Raw genomic sequence first — 11,351 nt, forward strand, 5'->3', positions numbered from 1 at the left:
CTTTCTCGTGTTTTTAATCTCAGTCCCCTATGTCTGTTTGTCTTTCCTCTGCAAGGCTCCTTATATCCATGCTCTTCCAACTCCAATATCTTACTTTTCTTTACTAACACTTTCCCTTCAGTTTCTCCTTCATTTCACTCCCATGTACACTCACCCGTCATTTACCCGCCTTCTACTCCCTTCACCCAGTAACCATGGGAGGTGGAAGGATGATCCAGCCAGTGGCTGTCTTTGATTCCTGGGGATGGATGCTGGAAGGAGTTTCTACATCATTCTCTGTGGGAAGGCCAGATTATTTGCCTCAACTAGGGATAGGATCACTAAATATTTTGACGTATTGTTCCCTCAGGTTTGGGGAAAGTACCACAGGAGCTGGGGATCCCCTGGTAGCTTGCTGGGGGGCACTGAGGCCACCATTCCCATCTTGGGTCCCATCCTGCTCTCACTCTTTTTCCCCTGTAGATTGCACAGGGGCACGGAGGAAAGCCTCTTCCTGCAGGCTACAAGTTGGGTGAGAGATTAGGCCTGGCAGGAGTTAGACTCAGAAATGGGGCAGTAGGCAGCACTGGCTGCTACTGGGAACAGTCTGTCCGATGCTCAGGAAGAAGGAACAACAGCCAGTTGAGGATGTTGTTTCTAGTCAACTCAGACATTGTGCTCCATATGCCTAGCTGGTGGATGGAGCAAAGAGATGAACTGAGCCTGCACTGGTCTATTTATAAAGAAAATAGGCCCTGCAGGGGACCAGCCCACTGAGTAAATATTGGTTGCCCTTTTCAGCTGTTGAATCAACATTATTTCAAAGTGATCAAAATTTCACCAGAAAGTTTGGTCCACAGGCCAGATTTCTGTCTTCAGAAGCCACTGCAGGCCCTGGATAGCAGAAAGCCTACCCAGGGCAGGTGGGAGGAGGGGGCAGAGAAGAAACAGTTTAAAGTGTCCACAACCCCCAGCTCATTTCTTTTTTTCCAGGGGCATATCTGTTCTTTTATTTCCTCAAATCAAGTAGGATGTTATCTTATCAAACTCTAGAAATCACCAAACTCTCTGCTTACCTTTATAGCAAGGACTTATTCTTTTACTTAGTTGTGTTCGAAAATCAGGAGGGATTTCATAACAAACGCCATTAGGGAGTTTGTGTTCAGTTTTTATGTAATATATATTTTTCCACCTATGTCCACATGCCTGTATATATAAAGAAAAAAAACAACACGAGATGTGAAAGGAAAATGTAAAAGTTGTGAAGGTAGTATGACAAAAGGCATATGGTACTTAAGGCAATACATACAACAATGGTTCCATTTTCCCTTGGCTGCCTGGACAAGCTGACACCCAGCCATTGATTATCTCTCTCTTCAAAACAGGTCTTTCCACAAGAGCCTCCTGCTGGATTGCCTGGAGCAAAGAAACCAAACAAGCTATGACAATCAGCTTGATCACAGGAAATATACTAAAGTTATATGGACTTCCTTATTATACAACTTGATTACTAGATGATTATATTAAACAGTGTAAGTTCAGCAGAATTTATACAGATGTGTTTTGTATAGGAAGTTTCATGTACAGATATTTAGCATGGTTCATATTTTGCAGAAAGGTATGCTGCCATACATATAATATGTCCAGATCCAAACACAGCATATTAGGTGTGAACAGGACTTATTAGTCATTGAGCTCTGATTGTGTAATCATCACTGCTGAAACTGAGAAAATCAGGAAGCTGAGCACAAATCCAACATGAGTAGCACTCCTGTTAAAAAAATACATTGCTTGTTTTATAGCTGAGGACTTCACCCCTGTGGTGTGATCTCAAGGAAAGTACTAATAAAGTGGCATTGTTATTCACTTAGCTAATTTATCACAAGAAGTATGATATCTTATTATAAAGATTCATCATTGGTATACAAGGAAATTTAAGACCTAATATTAGGTATTCAGTGAATCCAAAATGGGAGAATTTTTCATATCTAGCAGTGAACTCAAACCTCAGGTCTTAATCCTCTACCATACTGAATTAAGACTCCCATATCCAAACCCACCCTTACAGCTGATTTTGCCCAGTCCCTTAATCTGAAACCTCAAAAGAGCCTCGTGTAATTCCTGATGCATTTGGATCTGAATTCTAAACTAGAGCCAAATATCTCCTGTTTTTGCCCCTTCTTTACTCATACCGCTATTTCAGGGATTGGCAACCTTTGGCATGCGGCCCATCAGGGAAATCTGCTGGTGGACCGGGATGGTTTGTTTACCCACACCATCCGCAGGTTTGGCTGTTCGCGGCTCCCACTGGCCGCGGTTCGCCATTCCAAGCCAATGGGGGCTGCGGGAACCAGCGTGGGCTGAGGTGACAAAGGTTGCTGATCCCTGCTCTATTTGATGCAGTGCTGAGAAATCAGCTCTACTAGGTATTCCTATTCTGGTAAAATAAGATGTCTGTAACTACAAGCTTTATTTTGGAGATGAAATCATTATGATCAAAATTCTGCATACTGAGTACTCTTTATACAGAATGAAAGCAATTATTTAAAGGTGGTTGCTAGTTTGCTTCTCTTTAAATGTCAGAAAGCACTTTTTACACATGGAAGGACTTTGAGAAATTCTGCAAATAAATATTTGGCAAGTTCTTGTTTCCTCCCAACAAGTTGGTGTGTGTGGAAAGAATACTTTTATGTAGACAGGACTACAATTTAAAAAAAATTATATTCTGCTTGAAAGGCTCAATTACATTTGGAAACACATTTTTATAGAAGTCTCTCTTACATATTTACTTGCAAGAGCACATGGCAGAATACAGTACTCAGTGTTTCAGTCCAATATCTTCAGATAGCATTTTGCTGCTCAGTTTACCAAAACTACTAAGATATCTATTTTTCTATCCGAATTTTGTATGATAGTTGGAATAAAAAACTCCAACAAGACTTGTGCTCACCTGTCCCAAGGCAAACTAAATCCTTTATCCACGAACACAACACAGAATCTTTCTGTCACATATAAATTAGCCAGCAGAGGGCTCCTATACAGATCAGTGAAAACAACAGAAATACTGTACAGTATATTGACATTAATGGAGGGGCAAATGGGCATGCATCAGAGCTGACATTTATTTGTAACATATTGGTGTAAGGGCTATTAAATTTGAACAAATGCATACTGAGTTCTAAGTGTCTGCTAAATTTCTTGAAAAGAAAATCCCCCTATATTGACTTGATGTATTGCCTCCTCTTATTCCATGTATAGCCTCTTTATGCAATACAGAGGAAACAAGAATTGTCTCAGAATAATCAATGTATATTTTTATTAGAAATAAAAGGAGTGGGGAAAGCTAACCTCTCAGATTATCTAATGTTCCAAGAACTTTTGGAGGTTTTTCCTGAACAGCAAATAAGACTAGATTGTCATGTGGTCTGAGATGGGGAGGTTTCACTTGTATCTTCTCTGATCTCAGTGCTCCCTTCTGTCACCCATTTTTAGGTGTCCCTAAGAACTTCAGAAACGGTGAGAAAGAGCACTTTCCTCTTCTCCCATCCATTGTATTCTCCCTTACCCACTTGGTTATTTTCCCTTCTCCTTGACGCTAAACTTTGGCCCTCTGCTCTTCCACCATCTCCTGTTTCCTCTGAAGCTTCTCTCTTGTTTTCTACTCTTCTCCTGCTCTCCACTCCTTCTCAAGATTCATTGTAGTTCCTCTTTATTTAATAGTAGAGTTTCTAGCATTGTTTTAAGGAAGGAATAGTATGACGCTCTTGTGGGCATAAAGAGAGGTTAAGGGAGCGTGGGCTTAATACCATGGATATAATGATGAGCGTGGGCATGATATTATCCATGTTTAATCTAGTGAGAAGACAGTCGGCACAGTCTGCATCAGTTTACAGACAACAGAGAACAGCACTGCTGAAAACACCAGAGGAAATTGCAACTTAATTGTCTCAGGGGAAAGGGGCATATCTTGCTCTTGTAAAGTCACTGTGAGATAAATAAAAGTGCAGCCTGTGTAAATTGCAGAGATGAAAGAAATATCTCTGTATCACCCCCACTACATGACACTCCATGTAAACAGCATAGTCAAATATAAGTCATACAGACCCCTGCCTTTTGCAGCCCCTACAAATCATCAAGTCTTGGATTAATAAATCTATTCCAATACATCCAGTTAGCAATATATGCTGAGTATCAAAGCAGGAGACCCCAAAATATCAATGCACATGGAAGGAAGAGATGGACAGTGTGTACTATAATTAGGAGTAAACAAGTCACTCAAATAACTGAGCCTCTTTGAATTGTTTTATATACTTATTTCAAATTATTCAGTGATTTGTTATTCACCGTAAATAATTCTTGGTCTTAAAATTGTGCAGTAGCAATTCACTTAATCTGTTCAACATCTGAAAAGTGAGTTGGTATGGATCATGTTGACTGGAGATAAGTCACATGGGATTGTTTCCATTCTCCCAATTAGATGAGTGTAAGTCTTAGAATCAGGCTGTTGGTGCAAATACTTGCATTTGAGTTTGAAGTTTGCTTTCCACAAATGTCCTTTCATATTTCTGTGAACCCTTCCCTCTCCCTTGCCCGCCCCCAAGCAATCTCATTAACTAAAATATTAAGGGAATGAGGACAGAAGAGGGGTGTGAACGCAGGTGATACAAATTCTTTATTTCCTCCAAGGAAATATTGCAGAAAGTTGTTGAAATGTTCCCTTGTCTTTAACTGTAATCCTTCACCTGGGGGAGCTACAGGGCAACTTGTTCTAGCCTGATTATGGTAAGGGCTTAAGGGAAGAAATTGTGGGTGGCAGCTCTGGTCCCTACCTCAAGAAGCTGTGTAAGCTTATAACTGGAATATAGCTTTTCTTTTGTTTAATGCTAAAAAGCATGAAATCACTCACTGCTTTTGTGAACAATAACTTGATTCCTCTCAGTGTTATTGGCATATTGATCATACTCAATTTTTACTTTGAGAGAAATTGAACATAAAAGATATCATTGACTAAAAACGAAGAATATTATATTTTGAATCCCTCTACAATAATATACAACCATCTTAACTTGGTGGGGGAGGAAGCTGGACTCAATGGAAGTTAAAAGCATGCAGCATGTCACAGAATTAAGGCCCTGATAGGTCTTCTGGGATATCACTCTAAAATAATATACCCTGAATCTTTATTCTTTGTATTTTTGCACACATCTAAGCACTAAAAAAACCTCACATGTGCAATCCCTGTTATAAAAGCCCGGTTTGTGTATAAATTTATAGAGTAGAATACTTGATTTTATTGACAAACCAAAAACACAGTAAATTAAGTCTGAATTTCATGAAATGCTGCATTCATAATTGAACATAAACTAGAGAAGAGATTCACTGAACTCCACTGCCCTTTGTATTCAATGGACTAGATGCTCAGCTATGGGTGAAATACGCTGAGTGCAGCTGAGGGGTTGGGAAGGCAAAGGTGCACTGAAAGTACCTTCATGGCCCATGCGTCATGGGGCCAGTTGGAAACCAATCCAGCATAATTTAGAGCAGGCTTTTCTAAGTTATGCCTGGCTGCCCATGAGCCCAAGGGGCAGATCTGGCAGCTGAGATCACTGAAGCACAAGACTGCTCTGGATAACTTTCCTACACCAGAAGCCTTTGGGATCTCGTAGCTCTGGCCAACCAAAAATTTCCTAATAGAGGGAGAATCAGCAGCTAGCTGGTTAAACCACTCGTAAAGCTGCTTTGCCACATCAGATTGTTGACGAGAACTCTTAATAGGGCCCAGGATCTACCCCAAAAGCTTGTAATACTCAGTATCTTGGTTGTAGACATAGAACAGCAGCAAGAATCCTCCTATAACTATTTTAGCACATCTGCAATATCTGAGGCTCATAATTAGAAGACGCGAGTTCTCTGAAAAAGTGCTTCTTGCATTGCATGAGTAGATACTTCAAATGTTACTGAGGTTACACTCATTAAAATGGCCATTCCTCCTCCTATTGAAATAACTAATTTTCAAAGCAAACAACCACCAGTGCTAAAAGGTCAGAACCGGAACATTCATATGAAAAATACTAACTAGGAGAAACAAGTTCAGTCATAGAAAGATACTGTATCTACAAAAACATCCATGCTAGAAAATAGATACCTAAATAAGTTAGACTTAATTGTCCTTTGTCTACCTTTGTCCCCCTTCCCCAGTCATAGATATATAAAAGGGAAGATTGAATTGAGGAGGGTAATCAGGCTAGCCCGAGCTGGGTCTTATTTAACTTCCTTCTTTCCCCCATGCCCCTCCAACATGGCTGTTTTTAACTTATATATTTTATGGCAGAACTGTTTTTTTTCATATAGCTTGGATTTTTTTAACATGAGGATTGTTTTAGAACCAGTTTAGGGGAAATGATCCAGTTTAAAAAAACCAAACTAACAGCACACTATGAGTGCTAAGTTAGCCCTGGTCTACACTACACAGTAAGATTGACATAAAGCAGCTTATGTTGCCTTACCTATGTCAGTTCATAGTTAAGCCTTTCTCCTGCCAATGTAAGTACCCTACTACACCTACATAATATCTCTACTTCCATGAGAGGCATAAGCTTATGTCGATGTAATTAGGGCGACGCAGTGTCCATGTAGACGCTGCATTACTTTCATGGGCTGTTGGCTGTCGTGGCTCCAAATTGACAAGAAAGTCCTCCCTCCGAAATCCCAGCTCCCCACCCCCAGCTGGCTCCGTGCTTGGAGCCGTACTGCATCAAGGCTCCTGGCTCCCCACTCGAGCAAACAGCCAAGAGCGGCTCCTACTGGGAACAGACAGCGGTGGTTGGGGGGGGGGGGGGAGAAGAGAAGAGGTGCGAGCCAGTCTTCCGGCAGGAGCTGCGAGCAGAGCTGAGAGACCAGGCTTTCAGCTCCCCACACTGCCCCCTTAAGTCGGTGAAAGAGCTCCTGCTGAGGATGCACACCGGCCACCACTGACTGTAGGAGGATAGTGTGGACATGAACCACCACATTAATGACTGCAGTGGCTGTAAGTTGTCCTAATATAGGTCAACTTAAGTTTTTAGTGTAGACATGCCCATAAACGTTTATATTTACCATTGTCATCAATAGCAAAGTGGCACGTGGAGAGTCCTGTTTATATTGTGACATAAGCATTCAATGAAGTGCAGTACAAGACAGAAAACATCAGTGTGTACCTCCTGCAGCCTCTACGTCTGCTGGCAGAAGTCCCCCAAATCCATTTAAGAATAGCCTTTGGCAAGTTTTAAACCTGTAATTGCTTAGCTACACCCCAGGTTCAATTCAGAAACCTGTTAACTGTCAAGAAAATCAGTAGAGATTGTGTTTAACACAATCAAGGACTCATTCTTCCTTGCTTCTTCTTCATTGACAAAACTACTAAAAGCAAAATCAAGAAATCCTGCAGAGGCAACAAACACTAAACAGCATGTAGAAGGTAATACCCACTTAAGCCATGCTGCCAGTGGCTCTGAGCATTTTCCATTCTTTCAGTGAATTATAGGGGTGCATTAGGCAGTAGTAGTGGGCTTTCCTAGCTAACGATCAATTTGGCCCAATGTAGGTACCGGCTCACTTTATCTAGAAAGAGCACCTGAAGCAGGGATTTAATTTTGCTGTTACTACCACCAGATTATAGAAATTCTTTACATATTTTTTGTCTACCTTATGTGGCTCCATGTGTCACTTCACTCTACTGCATAGAGTCACAAAATCAAATCAGGATTGACACATAAATGAAGAGTGCTGATCCAAAAAGAGAAATGTAACAACTACAGCCAAAACAAAGACTCTTACTTCCTGAGGTTACTCAGGTTCTGTAACCCCAATCTACGTTAATTTAGAGAGGCATATTCTTGATTACTTATTGTATTTTCACTCCAACCAGTTTCACTGCCAAACTCCCCAGAAAGAGAATCACCTGTAGATAGATATATTCACAGATTCCAAGGCCAGAAGGAACCATTGTGATCATCTAGTCTACATAACACAGGCCACAGAACTTCCCCAAAACAATTCCTAGAGCATAGCTTTTAGGAAAACATCCAATTTTGATTTAAAAATTGTTAGTGATGGAGAACACACCACAAACCTTGGTAAATTGTTCCAGTCTAATTACCCACCCCATTCAAAATGTATGCCTTATTTCCAGTCTGAATTTGTCTAGGCTCAACTTCTAGCCATTGGATCATTGTGGAGTAGAATATGTTTTGTTGTTCAAATAAAAACTCATTCTCTTTCCTCTCACCCTCTCAAATATCTACCTATTTACCTATATAGGCCTATCAACATAGTAATGGAGCACCCTGTCCCCTATTTAAAAATTACTCTTTTTTTCCTCTGCATATATGAAAATAGGTTTGGTTAATTAATCTATTGTTTTGGGGAAAGTGTGGGAATATTGGCTGATGTGTAGGAATAATGAAGGGAAAGCTAAGTTAAAGCAAAGAGCATTTATTTTTTGACAGTAGCTAATGTCTTGTGGGAGCAAGTTCCATAGTCCAGCTCCTTTGAAAGCTGTTTCCTGCATTCCCAAACCTCCCCTATTGGCTGGGTTTCATGTTTTCAGTGGATCACAATGGACGTGGGAGAGATATTTCAGGTAGCTCAGGGCAATTTCATGCATGGCTCTGATTACAGGATTCAGACATGGAACTGGACTCTGTAGTCAAGGAGGACAAGGGCAGAGCACGGGGGTGATGTGTTCACAGCAACCTGTGTTCTTTAACAGATGGACTGCTGCATTTTGTACAAAAATCATATACTTGGAGCAGGATACATATAGTTGCCTGTATGCCACTAGCAATCCATCTGAAAAAAACATTCCAGTTACTTCATCATGGGTTGGGAACTGAAATGTTTTAGAGAAAAACTCCAGAGCATAATTTAGAAACTTTTTTTCTTTTCCCCATTGACTTTAATTACAGTTGCCTTCAGTTCAGAAGATTGAACTACTTTCTCGGGGTGGGGTGGGGGAATAACAGAGGTTTAATTTAAATTCTCACAAGCCTTTGGAATCATACATGCTGAAATCAAAATATGGAAAGAAAAATAAATATAAAGATGGGAATGGTCATTTCAATGTAGGGTTAATTCATTTTTTTAAATCTAATGTTATTGTATTCCTTTCTATTGGTAAGAAAAAGACAGCTTTTTTAAAATCTAGATTTTTTAGGATTTATATTTTAAATAATTTAATCTAAATTTATAAAAGCATTGATCTTTTATATTACTGAATAGTAAATATAAATGCTAATTTCTGAAATAGCAAAATGAGACATAAAAATGTGAAATAAGCATATAGAGGAAATCTCTAGTTTCTTGTATTATTGCAAGCAGTGGTATAAGTTGAAGGAGGTTTGTTTAGTCAGATCAAAACTGGGCTATGTTGTACAGGTTTTGCAAAGATAAATAGCTACTAAGATGGTTTGAAAGTATTTGCAAAATCGTGGAGGGAGGAACATTTATTGAGACAATCCAATATTTCTCCATGCTTTGGGGAAAATTCTATTAGTTGTTTATTCTGTCATTTATAACTGTTGAGGAATCAAGGGAACATAAGTGTGCACTTCGCTTCTTCTAAATAAGAGCGTTGTATGGCTGGCTAGCGTCTGTATTCAACTATAAGTGGCAAGCAAGCTTGGAGTTCTTCGCTGAAGTTGTAACATCATCTTCAGGTGCAAACACCATTCAACTCACCCAGCTGGAGCTGTTCACAAGTCCCACTGGGGTTGCTCCCAATCCTGCATCTGAAAATTGCACCTGGATTGACCACAGAGCTATTTGCCAACCAGTTGGCTTTAGGGGCTCCCACAACCAACCTGAAAGTGAGAAGAAAGAAAGAAAGAAAAAAAAAACCCCTGTCAACAGAAATGCAAACACTAAAAGGCAACCCCTCGCCCCCCAGTACCCAGGAGAATTAGAAACGAGCTTCATGCTCTTCTGCAGCCAGGGTGCAAACGTTTGCAATACGCAACTGTGTAACGGCAAACGAAAAGAAATTGCTTCCCAACTTCCTCGGTTTCTTTGCAGCGGGAATGCTGTAAGTGGATGCCCCATGTAATGGAGTAGCCAAAAAGTTACTGTAACTTTAATCGGATGCAGGATTACGCGAGCTGGGACAACTTGAAAGCGGTTCAGATTTGAAGCCGTCCCTGGAAGAGGTTCTTGGGAAGCTCCCACTGAGTGACTCACCGACACCCACAAAGCAAAACCTTTCCTCGGGGTGCCTTAGATTAGAATGTGAGCAGCCGGGCGGCAGTCATTGCCAAGTCAGACCAGCAAAACCAGCGATGACTAGAATGGTGCTAGTTGGTTCACTGCTGTTCGGAAAGTTCCCAAAGGTTTCCCAGCAGACAGAGTTACAGAGAGCTGAGAAGTCGCCTGGCGAGCGAGTGATACTTACCATCTACTAGTGCCATGACTGTGCAGGACAACCGAATAGCCAAATAATGTCCCACTGAGCCCCTTGAAGACCACGGGGTGCTGTGTGTCTAGGTTGTAGGCGCGGGCAGTCCTCGTGTAACAGCCCAGGAGAAGGAGCAGGGCAGCCCACACGGGAGCCCCTCTTGAGGCGAGCCCCAAACTCAGCCTCTCCCAGATCCGCATGGCTCCCCGCAGAGCGCGGCCAGGTTACAGCCGCCAGCCCCGGCAGCGTGCCGGGCTCAGTCTGGGGAGCAGCCCCTGCAGTTGGGAGCCGAGCGAGTGACTTGTAGGTCCAACGCTGTTCCCGCCCTCTCTCTGCGGCCCGAGAAGCTGGAGGCAGGGGGTCCAGCCCGGCAGCCCCCAGGGCACAGCGGCGGTTTAGTGAGGGGCTGGGCAAGGGGCAGACAGAGCCGCCTGGCCTTGGCCTTACTGGAAATCCTGAGCGGTGGGCGGGCGAAAGCCCCTTATTCAGCTTCCCCCTCGGGCAGCGCTTAAAGCACAGCGGCCAAGTTAGGGGCAGGCTCCGTGCGATATTTCTCACCAATGGGAGCCCCATGCAGGGGGTAGAGCAGGGAGGAGCCCAGCCCCGGGCCCGCTGCTGCTAGCCGCAGAGAGATGCTCCCCTCTTGCCCTGGGGAAGCAGCACTGTCCCGGGCCGGGGAGCGCGGCCAGCTTTACTCACCGACCCCATGTCAAGCCCCCTGCGGCATCCTGCACCTGCTCCCAGGCCGCCCCCCAAAAAACGTGCTCCCACGCCCCAGCCCCCCACTACCACCCTGCACCTGCTCCCAGGTCAGAGCCCCCCCACATGCTCCCACGCCCCAGCCCCCCACTACCATCCTGCACATGCTCCCAAGTCAGAGTCCCCCCCCCCCACTACCATCCTGCACCTGCTCCCAGGCGAGGCCACCCTGCACGTGCTCCCATTG

General features: G+C 42.8%; 1 protein-coding gene across 1 annotated transcript in view; it reads right to left on the reverse strand.

Annotated features, from left to right (window-relative positions):
* The window catches only part of ITGA4 (integrin subunit alpha 4), a 55,022-nt gene extending 44,085 nt beyond the window's left edge, over window positions 1-10,937 (reverse strand). Inside the window, 4 exon segments of the mRNA XM_054044406.1 lie at window positions 1,056-1,185; window positions 1,289-1,395; window positions 9,697-9,818; window positions 10,403-10,937. Coding sequence (XP_053900381.1) covers window positions 1,056-1,185; window positions 1,289-1,395; window positions 9,697-9,818; window positions 10,403-10,605 — 562 coding nt within the window. The 5' untranslated portion in view covers window positions 10,606-10,937.
* Between the last annotated feature and the right edge of the window lie 414 nt (window positions 10,938-11,351).

The sequence above is a fragment of the Malaclemys terrapin genome, chromosome 11, assembly GCF_027887155.1.
Source record: "Malaclemys terrapin pileata isolate rMalTer1 chromosome 11, rMalTer1.hap1, whole genome shotgun sequence".
In the NCBI taxonomy this organism is placed as follows: domain Eukaryota; kingdom Metazoa; phylum Chordata; order Testudines; family Emydidae; genus Malaclemys; species Malaclemys terrapin.